At 39.6% G+C, this 21556-nt stretch overlaps 1 protein-coding gene across 8 annotated transcripts in view; it reads right to left on the bottom strand.

Moving 5' to 3' along the window:
• Window positions 1-21257, bottom strand: part of LOC134359334 (serine/threonine-protein kinase 33-like) — a 131498-nt gene extending 110241 nt beyond the window's left edge. For 3 of the 8 annotated variants that reach the window (XM_063072423.1, XM_063072426.1, XM_063072419.1), the window contains exons 1-2: window positions 20675-21010; window positions 16995-17110 (exon numbers count right to left, since the gene is read on the bottom strand). In XM_063072423.1, the coding sequence (XP_062928493.1) occupies window positions 16995-17110; window positions 20675-20699 (141 nt within the window). In that variant the 5' untranslated portion in view covers window positions 20700-21010. Of the gene's footprint in view, window positions 1-16994; window positions 17115-20490; window positions 20610-20674; window positions 21011-21043; window positions 21110-21182 lie in introns of those variants that run through there. The other 5 variants (XM_063072421.1, XM_063072422.1, XM_063072420.1 and 2 more) reach the window with 5 other exon arrangements.
• Window positions 21258-21556: the final 299 nt, after the last annotated feature.

Genomic DNA, 21556 nt, shown 5'->3' with positions numbered 1-21556 from the left:
TGCCCCTCTTGTTCCTATTAAATCTCCCCTTAAACTTAAGCCCCCTCCTTAATGAGTTCCCAACCCTTGGGAAAAAGACATTGTGCATTCACCCTTTATATTTCCCCTCATGATTTTATACTCCTCTCTGCAAAATCACCTTGCACTACACCAACACCTCTCTCCCCGCCCCCAATTCTCCTACACAACACTGAATAAAGTCTAAACTGCACAACCTCTTTATGTGATTCAGACTCTTAAGTCCTGGCAACAACCTCTTTCAGTTCTTCAACCTGAAATGTTAACTCTGATTCACCCTTCATAGATGCTGCCTGACCTGCAGACACACAAATCAGAATATTATACGTTACTTTTGTTATAAAATTGTCTCAGTTATAGCAACATACGGCAATGTAGAACAACCAGACAGATTAATGAAGATTTTAAACAGTGAGTTATGGCTTGCTAATTTATTTTTCCAAACAGAACATTCAAGTTTTCAGATTATTGTTCACACTGTTGAAGTGGTGACACTGAGTTTAAAGTCAAAAGTATAACAGAAAAAACCACAACAAAGCTTTTAAACTTTTATTTCGCATAAATATATTATTCAATAGTTCATCAACTATTCAACGATATATTTCTGACAAAATATAAATATTTTGGTCCTGGCTAATTTTCTTTCACACTCTCAGTCTACTCCCATTATCCTACCCTATCTTCATGCTCTTTAACATCTCTGCATGCCAGTCCCTCTTGTTCACCTTCGCAATGTTTCAGACATTGCTCATTCCCAGACGTCAACAACAAAAAACAAAGTGCTCCATTCAAAATGAATGAAGAGGCAGAGGGAATTGATTTTAAAAAAAGGTACAGCTTCTGAAGGGCTAACTGAGATATGCAGAGAGGGTTCTTGGAAAGTAGAAAGGATAGCATGAGTACAAAGAGAAAACTAAAAAAAGGCAAAATTAAAGGAATCATAAAAGAAAACTGAGAGTCTTTAAACCACTGCATAACAAAAGAATGAAAGGAAATAATGTAAACTTTATATAACCATGTATTCAAACTGCACCCAAATTGGTTTACCATTTAGTATACTATCTAAGGATCATTATTATACCATACCTGAAAACATCAACTCAGTTTTTCTAAATTAATTTCCTTACGAGTTATTTTTCTTCTCTTGGCTTTTTATATGTTAAATAACAAGCTCTTTTTTCTGCCCCATGACTCACTCCACACTCATACACATCACTCAAGCAAGCTTCAATTGAAGTGCCATTTTATTTTATTTTCTCACATTCTTTACAGATGCCTGATTTAATTTTACATGTTGCTTGTTTCCCACATGTTCAATATTATTGCATTTTGACTTTAAGCACATGAGAAATTAAACTAACTTGTCAATTTTTCACATTTCCAGAGCATCGTTCATGGAAACTAATTGCTCCAAGTCAATATTAATTCACTGCACTGCTCCATAAACTCAATGATTTATTTTGTCGTGCTACTTTTTAAGAGTTTCATCTAATATTTGATGCACTATAAGCCGAATATCTGGAAAGTGTAATATTGTTCTCAATGATGGCACCAGACTGCAAAGTGGCACAGTCATGGGCTATTGGAGCCCACGGGGGTGAGTGCCGAAAGAATTTAGAAAGGTTAGCTACTCTTAAAGAGCCCACAACACCCAAAAATCTACAATGTCCAAAAGATGTATTGGTTAGTACCTAAATTGGTCATTATAAATTGTCCTGCAAGTAGGCTTCGGTTAAATAGGTGGGTAACTGGGTGACATGGCTTGTTGAGCTGGGACAATGTATTTCTAAACAAATAAATAACTTCATCACCATCACATACAGAATATGGATCAATAAGTATGCCTAAAATCTTAGTAGAGCAAGTCAGTGGTGTTATTGCAGAAAAGTAAATGTCAGTGGGACATTCTTGAAAGAATCTTTAAAAATTGGCATGATGGCTGGCAAAGGAGCAGAAGTAAACTTCTTGGCATCTGGATCTGCTTTACAGTAAGAACCTTGCCTGCTTCTATTACAGCTGCACTTGTTCACCCTGCTACATGTTCCTTGATCCTCTTTACAGTTTCATTGGGTTTCTACATGTATAACTAGTCCTGGCATCATAGCAGGGAATGCATTATATTGTGGAAGAAATTTACAACAAATCAAATTTATACTTAACTGTCAATTAACTGTGCAATGCTTGAGAATTGTACATTTAATGTTGAAATGTGTTTTACTCTTTCATTTATATGTAGGGACAATTGAGCAGTCTGTGTTTTCTTTCAAGGTAAGTAACCTCAGCAACTTTGTTCTTACAGACTGTTTATTGAATGAGACTTGTCAGATTGTTTGCATTAAATTAAACCCAGAAAATGAATTGAAGTAACACAGTCAATGAACGACCAATGCAACATTTCATTGCTGAGAACCATTTAAGTCTTGGCTTACCAGAGATCAAAAGTTTGACAGTAACAAACAAGTACACATTGTGATCGTATTGGGTTTGCTGTCCACGAAGTTCTGAACCCAGATGAAGATCTTAAGCCCTATCTGATACAGATAGCGATGGGTACCCTCACTAAAGGGAGGATATACTGTAGCCATCTACTCTTCAAAGATTAAATCACTTCCCTGTTTATCCTCCTCAGTGAGTTAGATGCCAATATCCACTATTTGAGCGGTGGGCTCCCCCCACCACAGTTTCGCTACCAAGGAGGAGATACTTACTGCTATTGAAGTATTTTAAACACAGTTCATTTATTTTGAGTGATACATGTTTAAGTTTATACAATATGTTAAAATCTCACAGAAGATTTCTATCTTATAAGATACATCCTATCCTCGTTATATGCGAGGGATACGTTCCTCAAAGTTGACACATAATGTGAAATCGCATAATGTGAATAATTATTTAAATGGAGAAAATAGGGATGCATTCCAGAGGGCTTCCTAAATATGTTTTATCTGTAACTTATTCACATTTTTATACCAATATGACACAAAAGCAGTACTATAAGACAACAATTGTATTATATTTAATCATTTTATGGTAATATTTAATGTAATAAATCATAGAAAGTTAACATCCTCTGGTGTACAGTACTCACCAACAGTGGCAGGTGTGTTCGCTCCGGGAGATGAGTGGTTGTTGTGGTGTCGGGCAGCTTTACACGGATAAGGTGGATGGTTGTGGTCGTCAGGATAATATCAATCACAGCAAGGGGTGAAGGAAGACTCATAGAACTCTTAGAACTGCCGGCAGCAGCAGATTACAGCGATTTGCCTAAAGTGGTGAGGGTTGTTTGCTTGGCAGCATTTTGTTTTTCAGCATAAATTTGCTTGTAGGGAAGAAGGGTTGACAGCATGGAATGACTGAAATGCTGACTCCGTTCTAAACTTAGGTCCATGTCAATTGCCATTTGTGCCAAGTGTTCCGACTTCCACCATTCCCTCACCGTTGGTAAACTCCCGGGATTTTCAAAATCGTCTGTTGCTTGCAGCATCTGAGAGATAGTTTGCGGTAAAAAAATATGTACGCCTTGAATCTGGATTACACCTTGGTCGAGTGGTTGAATCAGTGATGTTGTGTTAGGTGGCGGGAAACGCACTGTTATGTTAGGATGATTGCTGTCCAAATGTTTAGGATGGGCTGGTGCATTGTCAAGCAACAAAAGAACTTTAAAGGCAAGATTCTGTTCCCGGCAGTAGCGTCCCAGAGATCTGTTACCTTCAGATGATGACGCGCTGTTTATAATTTCCAACTTTTTTTCAAGTGTTAAAACGGTTCTCTGCCACTTGGCTGACAGCCCAAGACATGACATCGGATGCTTAGGAGGCATGGTTAAATATTTCTAGCACAAAATCAGTGCACCGTAGGTAAAACCAACAAAAGTTTAAGATCGTGCATCCACACCTTGCCAAAACCAATGCGAGAGTGGCGGGAGTGAAATTGTGAGGTGCGCACACCTGACTTGTATTGGTGGGAAAGCGGTGCTTCTCATCCCAACTATCAGACTGTGAGACATGCGCACGTGACTTGTAGTGGCGGGAAGGCAGTGCTCCTCGCATAACTGTGAATTTTGGACACATATAACAAGACATTGGTAGAAATAGTTCCTCGCATAACTGTGAATCCACATAGTCTGAAGACGCATATAACGAGGATAGGGTGTATCTCCAAATTACAAATGACTTCTAAAGTACAGGTACAATTGCTATAAGCTAACAAGACATACCAACAAGTTGCAGATGGATGCCTCATCCATTACAGAAGTCAAAGGCAGAAGAAAGGATTCTAGTCACTCCGTCTTTCGGTATATCTTCTTGTTGTTCCTTCACCATTCCTAACAAGCCTGACCGCTCTCTTACAGTCATACTGCTTATTTTGCTACTTGATGGCTTCACATGTATGTGATATTTTTTCCAGATACCTTTGCTGGGAAATGCAAATAGATGGTCTAAAAGCCTCTGGGGACAGAGATCCCAGGCATCCAAAACTAATGCTGTGAGGGATGACTTTCTAAGTCGACAAATCTCCCAACTACTGATGGATCAGCTATTTGATAAGCTAAGTGATAGTATCAATCTAGTCTGCAAGCTTCCTTGAACAAAATAGCTTAGCCAGTGTTGTCTGGTTTGATGCAGGCCCAGTTAACATAACCCCATTGTCTTACAGTGCATCCCTTGAGCAATCAGCTCCGTGCTGTGAGCCAGCAGCCTGTGCTCCACAGACAGCGCTGTTTGTTTGCAGGGCTATCCTTTTAACTTCAAACAGATTGTTGCTTGAAATTTACATTAAGGACTGAAGGCTGGTCCTTTTTATGACAAAGAGCTGAGCAAGGAGTAATGGTTGGGAGCTTAACTTACTCAAAAACAACTCTTACACCCCTGAAAGAGTCAGCTACTGTGCATGAAAGCAGAGCTTGGCAAAAATGTCACCACACCACCCACCCCTGGTCCCTGAACAGAGAATATTCATCACAATCTCTAACAAAACTTTATTTAAAGAGCGCTAAGAAAGCATAAAAAATGTTTATAGGACTGATCATAAACTGTTCCAACAGAAATGGCATGGTCTCTGTTTAAGTTAGTAGAAGAGTTTAATTAGATGTATAGCCATGTTCTCTGTATTAAACTGCTCCATACACAATCTTTCTCTCTTGATGTTAACTTGCACACTTGGCTGTGTTTAATTAAAAATGAGGGCAAAGATACATTCCTGAATCTCAAATCCCACGTTGAAATATTTGGACAGATTGATCTGTCAAGCATTTCCTTCCAAAGCAATGATTTAGTTGAGTGGCAGAACAACCTCGAGGGGCTGAATGGCCTATCCCAATTCCAATGTTTCCATATTGTTTCTCCAAATCTCTAGAGTTTGCAGAAGTGACAAAGCTTTAAGCATACATTCACAGTGCAGCAGCCCATTGTACTAAAGGCATATTTTCTTCTAATGAGGTGGTTAGTTCTTAAAAAGTATGTGAATTAATAAGGTGCCTTAAGTTATATGTCCTTAGTGCAAAGGAAAACAAGACTGAAGCTGCTGAAGTCAAGGTGTGCAGGCAGCAGCAGCAGCGTGGCAACACACCTCTGGGGCAGATAGAACTAAACGTGTCTTACATAATTCAAGCAAACTTCTCTGCTAGCTGTGCTTAAAACATCAGAGAGCAGACAAAGAAGGGCTCACTGTCTGAAATCTCAAATAGTTAATCAGTCTCGGTAGGTATTCAGGCAGTAGGGTATCCCTGTAAAAGTAAACTCTAATTTTCTTTCCACTGGCTGGAAACACCCAAAGGTATAATTCTAATTAAAACAGAGCAATCTCATATTAGGATGATTTACTCATTTTCAAAGAGATCTACCTAAACATAATAGAGCACTTATTGGAACTGAATCCCCAGCCAATAATCCCATTTTTCTTTTACTTGACAACCAGAAAACAATTTCACTGGAGCTAAAGATGACACAAAAAATAAAAATAATAAATTCAGTTAGAGAGATTCCAAGACAGAGCCAAGCTGCGACCTCAGTCTAAGTTGCAGCTCAGATTTAGTTGTGTTTTAATTGTTTAGTTGTTAATTGTATTTTAGGTTTGTAAAGGTGGTTTTGGGGACAGTGAAGAGAGCTAGGGGTTAGGTTAGGGTTTAGGGATAAGGATGTGGGGAATTTAAGGTCAGGGTGGAGGCTCCGTGTTCAAAGACCAGTGATGCGAATGTGGGATGTCTATGGTCGGATGTTGGATGTTGGACCGGCAGAGTGTGGACGATGGCCCCACAGTTCAGCCAGTTGCCAGCAGCTTCCAGAGTCAGAGTTCCACGCAGGCAAGAGGAACGAGTTCCTTTGACCCTCTGGGATCACAAATCGATGAGACCAGAGTTCGAGGCTTAGAATTCGGATGCCATCAATGGCGAGTCTGGAACTCGAGGCCTGGTGCTTGGTGATCAGCATGCCCTGGGATCGATGCTCAGGATTGAGGCCCAAGGATGAACTGGAAGTCTGGAAGTTGAGGCCTGTTGGCTGGACCCAGGTCTCCAAGTCCGCTGAGGAGGTTGAAGCCCGGTGTCTGCAGCCTGAATCTGTTTCTACTAGAGTTTGGAGCCAGAGGCCTGTCATGGGGTTAAAGAACTGTGCGTGTGTGTTGGTGGGAGAAAGGAATGAGGCTTATTTTTGGTGTACTTGTTTGTTGTTTATTGCTTGTTGTATTCTGTGTGGTTCTACTGAGTATTGTGGGCATGCTATGTTGGCACAGACTGTGTGGCGACACGTGTGTCTGCCCCCAGGTGTGTTGGTTGTTAAAGCAAATGATGCGATTCACTGTATGTTTTGAAGTACATTAAACGAATAAACTTGACTCTTGAATCTTTACCTTCTTTACAAGTGGTCTACACTTAACCAGATGATGCCAGTGTTTGGCCAATACTTTTGGAAAGTTTTTATTTTGCTTTAAATGATATAACTGGATAAAGTACTAGAGAGCAATCACAACATAGATATGGTTGAGAAATTTGTACCTGGGCACACTGAAGCCAAGAGAAATTAAATGGCAAATTAAAATATTACATCAAACTTTTCTCTGGAGGGATTCCGGCAGGGAAAATGATTTGAAAATGTGAACCAGAATCAACATCAGGTTCAATATCGTGAAATTTGTTGTTTTGCAGCAGCACTACTGTGCAATACCTTACAAAAAACTATAAATTACAATAAGAAATACTATTAAAATCAAATTAAATAAATAGTGCAAAAAGAAATTAAAAATTATGAGGTAATGTTCATTATCCATTCAGAAATCTGATGGCAGAGGGAAAGCAGCCATTGCTAAAACATTTTAGGAATACCGGAATAAGGAATACTAATTTACATCAAAAATATTAAGGGACATTGCATAAGGTTGACAGAGACGCAGTAAAATTATGACCGGGAATAAATAGGACAACAGGAAGTAAGTGAGTTTTTTACTTTCACAGAGGGATGCTAGGCTTAAAGTTCTTAACGGAAAAAAAACATTTTGTAATGTCTCAGCCTCAAGTCTCTGTCTTTGAACAAAGTATAACCATATAACCATATAACAATTACAGCATGGAAACAGGCCATCTCGGCCTTTCTAGTCCGTACCGACTCTTACTCTCACCTAGTCCCACCGACCTGCACTCAGGCCATAACCCTCAATTCCTTTCCTGTCCATATAGCTGTCCAATTTAACTTTAAACGACAACATCAAACCTGCCTCAACCACTTCTGCTGGAAGCTCGTTCCACACAGCTACCACTCTCTGAGTAAAGAAGTTCCCCCTCATGTTACCTCTAAACTTTTGCCCTTTAACTCTCAACTTATGTCCTCTTGTTTGAATCTCCCCCACCCTCAATGGAAAAAGCCTATCCACATCAACTCTATCAATCCCCCTCATAATTTTAAATACCTCTATCAAGTCCCCCCTCAACCTTCTACACTCCAAAGAATAAAGACCTAACTTGTTCAACCTTTCTCTGTAACTTAGGAGGTGAAACACAGGCAACATTTTAGTAAGTCTCCTCTGTACTCTCTCAATTTTATTGACAGTAAGTACACTGAAGCTACTGTATTTTGAATATACAGAAATATGACAGTGTTTGTGATGTCAAGTGGTAATTGTCATTATTAGTAAACTTCTTTAGTTCAGAATGCAAATTAGAGGAATGGACAGTGAGATCAGTGCTCGGTTTTTCATGGTGAAACTCTGCATCCTATACTGGTTTCACTGACTTGTTTCATGGTTAATGTTGAAATGCCACTGAAATTTTCAAAAGGTTAAATTTAGTCAGTGTCTCTTTCAAGTCAGTGATGAAGGGATCTAATATCCCAGGGACACTATTGCATTCAATCAAGTGTATAACAGCCCATTCTTAATCCGATGGTCTTTTATATAATTAAATCTTCATCTCAGTAGTTACAAGAACTTAAGGATGAAAAGTATAATCATTTTCAGCCACCATTTACGACAGATTTTCAGTTTTAATTTCATATCCATAATTTAATATTTAATAATGACACATTATATATATATTTTTTTAAAGTTAATTTTCTACATCAAATTCATTGGAAAATGCACCAAAATACTCATCATTAGTACTGAATTTTGCAGTCAGGAAACAATAAAACTACTAGTTTGAGAAATTGTGAAGTAGTTTGGTGACCTTCAGGCGTAAGCGTGAGTTTGAGTCTGGGCTTTAAGTCCCTGGCCAAGTTATGTGCTATAATGTGGAGGGAGGGTTTCTGTGTAAGATAACTCCTTGTCCTTAAATTGACCTTTAAGACTTTAGTCCCTTGAACAAGTCTTTGTTAGCACATATTGGAAGAAAAATGATTGGGGGGGGCGTTGGGGAGGAGTGGGAGTCAACACTTTGGATCTGAGCAAGACAGAGAGGAGTAAGAGACCAATTATTAAAGGGTTCCAGTATATGCACATGATTGAATGAGATATGGTGCTTAATCACAACCAAAAGTTAAGAATTCTCATAAGAAATTGAAATTTTTTTCATGACTGATAGCATTCCAAATAGAAGTGGTGATCCCTCACGAGTATGGCACCTTCATTAGATCTGATCTAATCTCGACACCATATGTTAGGACTGATGGTGGAGATGGAGTGGAGGGTGTGGGATATTGCAGCTTCATCAGAATGACAGCAGGAATTAGAGCATTAAGTTATGATTTCAGGTTTCATAGGCTTGGCTTGTGGTTCTCTGAATTTAAATAGCAAAGGCTTCTGCACATGTGGTTATTGAATAGTATTTTCTGTTGTAGAGGAATTCAGGATAAGGAGTGTCATCTTAACTTACAGTCAGGCCAATTTGAATAAATGTAAAGGCACTTTTCAATGGACTGTACATCCTGAGAACTCTCACACAAATGGGCAGCTTATCAGCTGGTTGAAACATTCAACATACTTTGTGAGGTAAGGTATCAAACCTCCGATTTAAGATGGTGCCAGTGAAGCACCAAGAGAACTTGCTGAGAGCAAACAAACAAAATTATAAATTACTGTATAAATAACACTTTTTCCTCAGAGACAATCACTGCAATCAATAACCTGTAACTTCCCTTTCAGAGATAGGCTTTCGAACAGCCTGTACAACCTGACACTATTGTGGTATGAACTGAAGTTTCAAAGGTACAGGACGGTCGTGGATTGTGGTAGGGGGGGGTGGTATAGGTTGGATAGAGGTGGCAGGGAATGAGCCTGTGCTTGCCCATTACCAGAGCAGACTTGGAGGCAACTCGATGTGGCCAAACTGAGGAGAGGCAGAGTTGAGGCAGCAGGACCAAGGTCCAGGTCCGAGAGTGAGAAACGACCTGAGGTTTGCTGATTTAAATGCTGGGCCAGGTTGAAAAGGTCAGGGTTTTGGGGCCAGAGGTGAGGGAACGGGCTGGTGTTCAGCTAGTTGCTCTGTGAGGTTTGCTAGTTTCTGCGCAGAACTATGGCAGTGCCCTGCAACTAATGGGCTCCTGGATCAGCTGCAGTGATACTTGCTCAGTGGCTGTGGACCCACTTTCGTGAATTTCACTTCTGAGTGTTATTTGCTTATTTTTATTGTTTGCTCAATTTGATTTTCTTTTCTCCTCATTGGGAGTTTGAATGTCTTTTTTTTTAAATGGGTTCTATGGGGTTTATTTGTTTTGTGGCTGCCTGTAAGGAGACAAATTTCAAGTCTGCAAATAATCTAATAATCAAAGTACTTATACTATGAGGACACACAGTCCTCTTTTATTGTTATTTAGTAATGCATGCATTAAGAAATGATACAATATTCCTCCGGTGTGATATCACAGAAACACAGGACAGACCAAGACTGAAAAACTAACAAAAACCACATAATTATAACATATAGCTACAACAGTGCAACAATACCATAACTTGATGAAGAACAGTCCATGGCACGGTAAAAAAGTTCAAAGTCTCTCGAAGTCCCACATCTTACACAGACGGGAGAAGGAAGAAAATTCTCCCTGCCATGCCTGACCACAGTCTGACTCTGAGTCGTCCGAAAACCTCGAGCCTCCGACCAGCCCTCCGTCACCGAGTACCGAGCACCAACTCTGCCAAACGCATCGACCCCAGCCTCGGTCACCAGCAGCAGGCAAAGCTGGGGCTTTTTGGGCCTTCTCTCCGGATTCTCGTTCGCACAGATAAACATACCTTGAACTTTGAAGGACAGTCAATCTGAGATGGTAACAGCAGTTGGGCTACAGATCAGTTATGATACAATTCATACTGGATTGATGGGCTGAATGGACTGTTTATGATCTTGAGTTTTGACTTATTCCCTAACAACAGCCTTGGGTGTGATGATTGGAAACCAGTTACAACTTTAGGTGCATCCAGTGATAATGGTCTCATAAACATTTAGGTGTTCTATGGACTGGAATAAGATGGGGAGTGATTAAAATATGGAGCACATAACACTATTTTAATTAGTCCTGTCTATGATGCAGCACAGGACGTTCTGGGAAATGCAGAATAATATTCATTAACATACACTACAAAATGATTAAAAATAATGTTGCAACTCTTTTAATCTGACAGTTTCACTCTAAGTAAACAAACTTCTACCATCTAGGAATATTTGCATTCGTTACCAATTATTGTTTAAAACTAATTCATATGTATTCATTATTGCCATTTACATTAATTGAACAGTAAAGAGATGGCCGATTAGAAGTCCTTTGGTACAATTTGTATTCCCAGTGTGAAGATAATACTATAACAAAGGCAAGCAATTGTGCATCACACAAATTTTGAGTATGTTAGAGATTTCTTTTTTCTCCCAGGTGTGAATCAGTCTTTGCTAGCATGGCTCTCACTGAGAGTTGAGTTATACTCAAAGGGGTGTGTTCTACTGTGTTCCAGAGATATTTGTGCTGCTTTCTGCTGTGATTTGTCTAATTGATAGTTGACTATCAGCTCATCAGTATTTCCTCACAGATGCCAATGCAAAATGCTCTGAATTATTTCAAAGAGCAGAGTAGAACAATTTTCTATACTGAACACAACGATCCCTCGCTGAGTCAAAGATCCATGTCAACAAGAGTTTTACTGATCTTGTCATATGAGACAAATACTTTAACAGTGAGATATGTGTCTTTCAGCTCAAGAAAATGCAGCATCTGCAAGGTGAGTCCAAGCTTAACTTCACTTTCCTAATAATGCTGTTTACATTGTTAATTAATGGTGGTATTTATTTATTTATGGACATTTTATTCCATATCAATTCTTTAATCTCCAACTTTATTAGCTTTTTAAATTTTTATATAATTCTTTCCTCTTTATAATTGTTGAATGCTGTTGTTTTTTTTTTCTGCATGTTGGGCCCCGAGCAACACACCACAGCAAATTTGTAATGAATGTAAATCTACAATATATGGTGAATAAAGTTGAGATTTAAACCTTGGTTCCTCCTTTGAGAGTCCTTATATGTTTGGATGGGCAAGAATCAGAAGCAGGAACATGCAAAACAGAACAGTACAGCACAGCACAGGAACAGAGGCTTCAGCCTAGCGTATCGGTACTGACCACCATGAAAATCTAAATTAATTCTATCTACCTACACATGGCCTGTAATTCTCTGTTCCTTCCCTGTAAATGTGGCCAGCTAAAGGCCTCTTAAACTTTTCTCTCATATCTGCTTCTACCATCTCTCCTAGCAGCATGTTTCAGCCATCTACCATGCTTTGTGTAAAAAAAAACTTGTCTAGTACGGCAAATCTCCTTTAGATTTTTCCCCTCTCACCCTATACCTAAACCCTCTTTTCACCCTGGAGCAAAGTCTCTGGCCATCTACCCTACCAATGCTTCTTATAACTTTACTTTATACTTTATTGTCGCCAAACAATTGGTACTAGAACGTACAATCATCACAGCGACATTTGATTCTGTGCTTCACACTCCCTGGATTACAAATATCAAATATTAAAGACACTAAAAATAGTTAAAATTAGTAAATATTAAAAATTTAAATTATAAATCATAAATAGAAAATAGAAAAATGGGTAGTAAGGTAGTGCAAAAAAAACCGAGAGGCAGGTCCGGATATTTGGAGGGTATGGCCCAGATCTGAGTCAGGATCCGTTCAGCAGTCTTATCACAGTTGGAAAGAAGCTGTTCCCAAATCTGGCCGTACGAGTCTTCAAGCTCCTGAACCTTCTCCCAGAGGGAAGAACTTTACGTACTTATAAAATATGTCTTTAGCTTCTGATGCTCCAATGGAAACAATCCAAGTTTGTCCAACATGTCCTTATAGGGTATACATCCCAATTCAGAAAACATCCTGGTGAACCCTTTGAATCCTCTCCAAACTTTACTGTAGTGTAGTGACCAGAACAGCGCACGAGTTTTCCATAAGCTGACCTGGAAATGTTGAGGTCAATTGATCACGACCCGACAGATTGACAATGAGCCCCAGGATCTTCCCGTCTGCATCTGCAGGTCCATTAGGGCAGATGGAGGGCAGAGAGTGCTAGTGTCATTGAGTCGAATACTCCATGAGACAGTTGCATTCATGTTGATCATCACGGATTCATACTAATCCCTTCACCAGCACTTGGTCTGTAGCCTTCCGTACCTTAGAAACTCAAATGCTCATATACTGTAGATACTTAAGTGTGAGAAGCCCTGCTTCCATCACCCTCACATTTGGTGTGCTCCAGATTTCAACCTCCTTCTGGGTGAAAAAAAATCTTGCTGAGAGCTTGTCTAAAATACCTGCCCTTTCTCTTAAATATAAGCCCTCTGTACTTCACATGACTCTGCTGTGGGGGTAAGATTCTTATGATCTGCTTCATTAATGCCCCTCATAATTTTGCACACCTTAATTGGATCTGTCCTCAGTTTCCTCTGCTTCAGGGAAAGCCCAACCTCTCCTCATAGCTGAAAGTGTCTATCCTAGGCATTATCTTGGCAAATCCCTTCTATGTTATCCCAAGTGTGAATGTGTTCTTCCTTTAGGATGGTGATCAGAAATTCAGATTCAGATTCATTTATTTACCACATGTACAGCGTAACATACAGCGAGATGTGTCATTTTGCGTTAACAACCAACACGACCTAAGGATGTGCTGAGGGCAGCCCGCACGTGTCTCCACATATTCCGGTGCCAACATAACATGCCCACAATGTTCTGCAGAACACAACAAGACAGGACATACCAAGCAACAAAGCAACAGCGGGGAAACAGCTCCGTTCGTGTCTCTCTCCAACCCACCAACTCAGTCACTTGGACAAGCCTTCAACCCCAGGTCAGACTGTCTCTGGGCATCCAATCCCCAGTCCCCGACCTAAACTCAAGCATGACCGTGACTTCCAGTTCACCAACTTCAACATTCAGGGCTTTGCACAATATTACAGCTGTGAGATAACCAGTGCTTCATCTTTTATTTACCTTGAGTTTTCACCTACCTGTTTCAGAAGTTCTTTCTTCATTCTGGCATTGAATGCCAACTAGCATTGACAATCCTTTGGTGCTAAGGCTAACACCCAAGTGAGCATAGCAATGAATATTGCCAGGCTTTTCTTCATTATTAAGCAGAAAGCAGATCATAGCTGGAGCGCAATCCTCCTCTGACACGTGTACTTGAAAAAGCGATTGTGGATTATACGTATTTGGTAGCAGGTACAATATCTAACTCTCCCCACTCCACTCAAGGATTCAAAGATGACTCCATGGCTCTCAAAGTGAGGATAGCCAAGGTTATATGGGAAGATTTGACTTGCTGTCTGAACTAATATTAAGCCTGTGTTGTGACTGTGATCTGAGTCACTGGAGAGACACTGAAACTGGCGATATAAATCGTGACAAGCAGGCATTCTCCTGGAGATTATCTCAGTAGAGTCTCCCTAACTCACAGTACATACATTTTTACACCCTTAAGACCAAAGGTAATTCAATACAATGTCGATAGTTATAAAGACATCATTTACTTTCATATTTTGGATTGACAATGCTTTCTTTGAATTATATATCTACAGTGGGAGACACCTCTGAATGTTCAATCATCTTTGCTAAGTCAATATAATTCACACAGATAGCTGAAGCCAATGAGAATCATTGTAACTTCATTTTGCAAACCATCTTTCTTGAACAGCCAGCCTTCTGCTGTGGGCCAGCAGCCTATGTTCCGCAGACAATGATGTTTGCAAAGCAGTTCTTTTAACTTCAAACTGGTTACTGCTTGTAATTTACTTTAAGAACTGAAGACCGGTCACTTGAATTAGTATCTATTTACCTAATTTTGTAACTCCAGTACAATCCTTAACAGTCTGCACTGATGTTAAACTGGTTGTGTGGGCAGAAATCAATGTCAAAATTCACCAGCCCTTCCAACGTGCCAACACAGCCATTGGTCAATTGATAGCAATGATATTTGAAGATCAATACACAGACTTGGCACAGAAATCATGGGCTACTGAGCATCAGGGATCTCTGCTCTCTCCTAAATACTTCTTGGAATTGCAGAGGCAACTGGAACAATACCACCAATGATGCCTCTGCAAAGTCTTCCAAAATCACTGCAAGGACCAGCGAACCAATATCAATGTCTTCTCCTGGTCAACAATCAGGTAGCATGGTAGCATAATGGTTAGCATAACACTATTATTGTGCTCGCAAGCCGAATTCAATTCCCGCTGCTGTCTGTGAGGAATTTGTACATTCTCCCCTTGGCCATGTGGGTTTCTTCAGGATTCTCTCGTTTCCTCCCACAATCTAAAGGCATACAAGTTAGTAGGTTAATTGGTCACATGAGTATAATTGGGCAGTGTGAACTCATTGGGCTGGAAGGGCCAAAATGTTACCGTGCTGTATCTCTAATATAAATCCCCAGCAATGAGACACCGTTTACTCACGATTGGTTATGTTAGGCTGGCCTTGACATTTGCTTGCATGACACAAGACTCTGAAAGCAGGTAGACCATTCCAAACTCCATTATAGGCAGATAAAAAAATTCTGTGATGTCTTCAAATCTTCTTTGAAGAGGTGCATCTGAGGATCTCTGGCCAAAGACCATTCAAGGTGGAGGAGGAGTATTGGGCATGGTGTTGAGAGGCTCAAGGCAGTATACTGGGAGCACACAGAGGTCCACCTACAGGCAGAAGGAGCCTCCCAAACTATTCACTCTCTTGCCCCATCATTGCCATATCCATGGTGCCGTTACCTCAGAAAGCCGGAGGGGAAAGAAGTTACTGTCAATCCCAAGCAACAGCCACAGAAGAAGAGATGAAGATACAGACTTCTGGGTTACGGTGGTACAATCCTTCTACAATTTCCATCTTCTAGTTCTGGATATTTCAATTAGCCTCTATTTGAAATATTTCATGGGAGAACTCACCCTGCAGTAGATTTTCAACCAAGAAAGGAAAGCTGACCATTCATGGACCGAGGTCCTGACAGTCCTTCCAGAGGTCAGATTTTTGCAGTTTCAAATACATAGGGAAAATCTTTTTGAACAAAGAGTTTTACCAAGCTGTGACTGAAACCAAACCATATAGGCTATTGATCGAACCTCACTTTTACAAAGCAAGACCAAGAGGAGTTTTTCCATCTGAAGAGCAATACATCTGGAGATAATGAAATAAAACAGAAAATGCTGGGAACCACAGTAGGTCCTGATGAAAGTTCGTCCACCTGAAACATTAAGTCTGTTTATCACTTTACAAATGCCACATAAGCTATTGAGTAGTTCAAACGTATCTTTTTGTTTTTATTAGTGATTTGAACTTTGAGGGAATCTAATAATTAGTATGATTTTAATGATATTTTCTTATTGCAAGGTTCGTAGAATCCAGGAATTGAACAGCAAAAAAGGAATCCATACCAAATTTTTAAAAGGCTATTGAATGCATTCCATTACCCTGCTCCTTCTCCATAGACTGCAAGATTTTCTTACCCAAGTATACGTTCCTTTTTCTTTTGAAGGTTACTATTGAAAAGTTTCCATTGCAACTTCAGGCACTACATCCAGAGCACAATTTGTGAAGTGCAAGGTTTTCTTTTAGTCTGTATTCTAACTTTTTACCTTACATCTGTGGTTAGTGAGTCTGATGGGTGGGAGCAGTTTCTCCATACTTACTAAACGATATGGCTATTATTTTGTGCATTTAGTTAAAAAATTAAAATCTCCAAATGAAGGAATTTGATTTGGTGAATGTTTTAGTATGTAACTCTTGAACTGCAGAAATACAGAAGCATATTAGATCTGCAATCCTGTCTGATACTGAGTTCTAGCGAGCTTATGTTGAACATAGCACTATTGTTATGGAATTTGGAGGACTGCAGATTAAAGTACCCTTTGCAATATGGTAAGCTTTTACGTTTTGTTTGTGTTCAATAACAAAGAATAATTTACAAGTCTAGCACACAAATGAAAATTATGAAATTACATTTTCTAATCTTGCTAGAAATGAAGTGATTATGCTGGTGTCAATGCTTGTGATTATTATAAAATGACAAGTGGCAAGTCTCTACCTTGATATCAGATTCATCCTCTATCCTTGTGTGAGGTACTGCCGTCTCCTCGCCATTGGAAGAACTTCGCAGATAGGCCATTTTTGTGCAAGGAAAATCAAGTTCCTGTTGAACTGCTACCTTTTAATGAAGAAAACAGATGGCATATAATCTGTTATTTTGTGTTCATTTGGTGTTAGTCTCCATTTGCAGTATATTTGTTATAACCTGAGGAACTCTAATAGTGATATCCTGTGGTTGAGGGATAATTGAACTTTAACAACCACAATCACCTTTCTTTGTCTTGCATACAGCTGTAGTCAGTGGAGACTGTCTTTCTTGATTCTTATTGACTGACATCATTGATGTAGTTGGATCAATAGGAACCAAGGGAAATCTTATTGACTCTAGTTGATAAATATTACTTTATATACTAAACACAACTGAGGATCGGAAGAAAGTAAAATAGAAATTAATATGCTTTTTAACATTCACTAAAACACTTCAAAGGCCCTGGAGTAAAGGCAACCAGAGGGACAGGTTCCATAGGAGAAGATAACAATTTCCAGAACACGCTAAACATAGAAACATAGAAAACCTACAGCACAATACCATATGTAACCATATAATACAGGCCCTTTGGCCCACAAGGTTGCGCTGAACATGTCCCTACCTTAGAAATTACTAGGGTTATCCATAGCCCTCTATTTTTCTAAGCTCCATGTATCTATCCAAAGGTCTCTTAAAAGACCCTATCATATCTGCCTCCATCACCATTGCCGGCAGCCCTTTCCACGCACTCACCACTCTCTGCGTAAAAAACTTACCCCTGACATCTCTGTACCTACTCCCAAGCACCTTAAACTTAAGCCCTCTTGTGGCAGCCATTTCATCCCTGGGAAAAAGCCTCTGACTATCCACACGATCAATGCCTTTCATCATCTTATACACCTCTATCAGGTCACCTCTCATCCTCCATCACTCGATGGAGAAAAGGCCAAGTTCACTCAACCTGTTTTCATAAGGCATGCTCCCCAATCCAGGCAACATCCTTGTATATCTCCTTTGCACCCTTTCTGTGGTTTCCACGTCCTTCCTGTAGTGAGGCGACCAGAACTGAGCACAGTACTCCAAGTGGGGTCTGACCAGGGTCCTATACAGCTGCAACATTACTTCTCAGCTCCTAAATTCAATTCCATGATTGATGAAGGCCAATACACCACATCTGCCTTCTTAACCACAGAGTCAATCTGCACAGCTGCTTTGAGTGTCCTGTGGACTCGGATCCCAAGATCCCTCTGATCCACTGCCAAGAGTCTTACTATTAATACTATATTCTGCCATCATATTTGACCTACCAAAATGAACCACTTCACACTTATCTGGGTTGAACTCCATCTGCCACTTCTCAGCCCAGTTCTGCATCCTATCAATGTCCCGCTGTAACCTTTGACAGCCCTCCACACTATCCACAACACCCCCAACCTTTGTGTCTTCAGCAAACTTACTAACCCATCCCTCCACTTTCTCACCCAGATCATCTATAAAAATCACGAAGAGTAAGGGTCCCAGAACAGATCCCTGAGGCACACCACTGATCACAAACCTCCATGCAGAAAAGATGAATACTGTCTACAGTTTGACCTTGCATTGGTTGTCAAGGGGTGTGACTGTGTTTCTGTTTTGATATGGTTGTCTTTCACTATGTCATTTTCCAAATTGGGTGTTTATTACAAAAGAAGTGTTGCTTCCTCTGCAGAGCAGAAAATATTGCAGCATGAGGCCTAATTTTGGCTACAGCCAAGGCAACACAACGTCCCCATCGTTGGTCCTGCCAATAAACCATTGAAATGGACTTGTTGCATTCTTCATTACCAATGTCCAACAGGGTCATGAAATCACAAGAAAAATGTCCAAGACAATCAATCACTCGCTGTTAGACCTCACACCGACTCCAGCCCCTTTCTGTTGCGGGCAGCAACATGGTCCACACCAAGTCAAGCTTGAGGGAAACATCAATGAGAAGCTTGCTGACCGGGTAGACCTGCAGTACTTGAATCTTAAGCTCTTAGTTTTCAGCAGTATCTTAGATCATAAAGACGACAATAATATCTTTGGTTGGCCCCAATGAGGGTGCTGAGTCAGCACACCACCAGCTTACCGGAAGACATGTCCCAATGACTCCACAGCTTAACTTGAGGGGAAAATAGTTGATTTACCTCACAGTGGGAACCATGTCATTAAAAATTTGGCTTGGCGTAAATCCTTAGATCTTCATCTTGAAAACAAGAATTTATGTCCTACCCTAGAGATTGGTCTAGGCTTCAGCTTTTCAGCAGCACTGTCCACCAAGCCATTGTATGAATCAGACTAAACAGGAACTGTTTCCCTCTCAGATACAAAAGAACCTAAGGCTTATTTTGTAAAAGAGCAAAGGGGATTTCTGCACAATCCTATTGAAGTTACTAAACTGCATGTCAGCCATGTTGCTAAAAATGCCCCGCCTTGTTGTAAACTTTGTCTTCCAGGTGAAATATTAACCTATTTAATGGTCATAGAGGACTTTTCAAAGATGAGCAGTGAAGTTCATGGTGTTCTCTAGTTTACTGGCCAAGATTTTTCCTTTAAAAACAGTTTAATTAGTAATTTATCCATTGCTATTTGCCGGACTGCCATATGTTCACAAATTACAATAGTGACTAGATACAGAAAGTGCCTCATGGTCTGGAAAACACTCCCATACATAATAAGGTTATGGAAAGCACAGTTTTATCTAGCTATATGATACCAGTGAGAGGCCAGTCTCCATCAGAATGGAAACAAATGTGCATGTCCTTTCAATATAAATATTTGTTAGGAGGTTGTTTATTTTCCAATAAACTATTAAATAGTATAGTTAGTGAAGGCAAACGACTGAAGGTTTTCAGGTTTTGAGTTTGGGGTTAGGACCATGTCCTTACCATGGTTCTACCATTCCAGTGAAGGAAAACAATATGGATTCAGTGTGAGGAAAACTGGTTGGAAACTGGCTAGCTAAGTGGTTTGATGATTTAAAATAATAAGGAGATTTTCTTCCATGAGTTGTACTGATTAAAATTTCAGGGACTGAAATGATAATAGAGATGACTGTGCTACAACCAAGTGTGAACTTAAGGTATTTGTCCATACAAGACTTTTCTCCAAGTAAGAGGATTAAAATGGAAGATATAAATTTTACAGATCTATACCTTATGTCATTTAGAGTAGATGCCAGTGATTCATTTTCACAGTCAAACTCTAATTTTATTTATAAATGTATGAATCAGTCACAAAGTAGTTGCTTTTTCTGAAATATCAGGACACAATGATGTTATTCCATTGTGATACCATTAAACATTTCATTTTAAAAATAAAGCACACATGTCAAAGTAGACTTAACTCTACCTTATGTCTTAACTCTACCAGCAAGACTCATATATAGAGTAGTAGTGGTCCAGCAGATGGCATTACATCTGCACAGTTCACACTTGTATCCTACCTGTGTACCACATGAACAGCGTTTAGGCAGATAACACTTCAGAGCTTTTTACAGTTTGAGTTTGAAGGGAAAAGGCAATTACAGCTCAGCTTCATTGCGACCAGGATTATCTGCTAGAACTGTAAATGAACAGAAAACATGATGTGGAAGCATTGCATAAACATGACGATCTGAAAATACTTACACTGTTGACATTTTGAGACCAGCATAAAAAAAATCTCTTACATCTTCATTTCTTTCTGATAATGAGCTCCCATAAGTATATAATTCAGAACTGTCACACGGCAAAACATCACTCTAAAACTTAATTTCCAGTCACCCAACTGAGAAGCTGGCTGTAATCACTTTCCAACTCCTTCTGTCTGGATCATATTTCCACGGAATTTTCTATTCAAACCGCTCAGAGGCTTTCTTTTTGAAGAAACCTAATACTTTCTTGTCTTGCAACCTGTTTCACGTTGCATGGTAACGTCCGATGTGGCTCCTGTGCACTCTGCTTCTACAAGTCTTTGTTACTGCTTATGTACTGAGACTGCCAAAGAAACTGACCTACCTACCAAATGCCAGCTCACATCTAGAACCTTGCCAGATTTCTTCAGGGAAAAAGCCGGTAGTTAGTAATTGTAAACAATTTGTTCCTATTTTTTTTAGGAAAAAATTTTCACATCTTCATTAGCCCTGTAGGACATTACCTGCTACATGTTATTCACATTTATTTCAGCAAGTATTTTTGAGATTTAATAAATATCCTCAGCAGTGACTTATTTATAAATGTTTGTGGGCATAGACGACTGATAATGACATATTCTCTTTCAGTTCTGCATTCTGTGCTTCAGTTGGTTATAGAGTAGAACTCCCCCCTCCATGTGTTTTAACACAAGTTACTTTTTATTTGTTAAATATACCATAAATGATTGGCTGGTTAAAATATTGTAGTCAGGAAGGGGATTACAGGTCTATTTATTGTAGTAATCTATCAGCTATAAATTCCTGAGAACAATGCCCCTTTAAATCTGCGGTCATAATTTTAGTGGTGATCCCTTGTGCCAAGAGATAGCTTAAAGTG

This window comes from Mobula hypostoma, chromosome 20, assembly GCF_963921235.1.
Source record: "Mobula hypostoma chromosome 20, sMobHyp1.1, whole genome shotgun sequence".
Classification (NCBI taxonomy): Eukaryota; Metazoa; Chordata; class Chondrichthyes; order Myliobatiformes; family Myliobatidae; genus Mobula; species Mobula hypostoma.
This window is presented reverse-complemented; position numbering and strand designations above follow the sequence as displayed.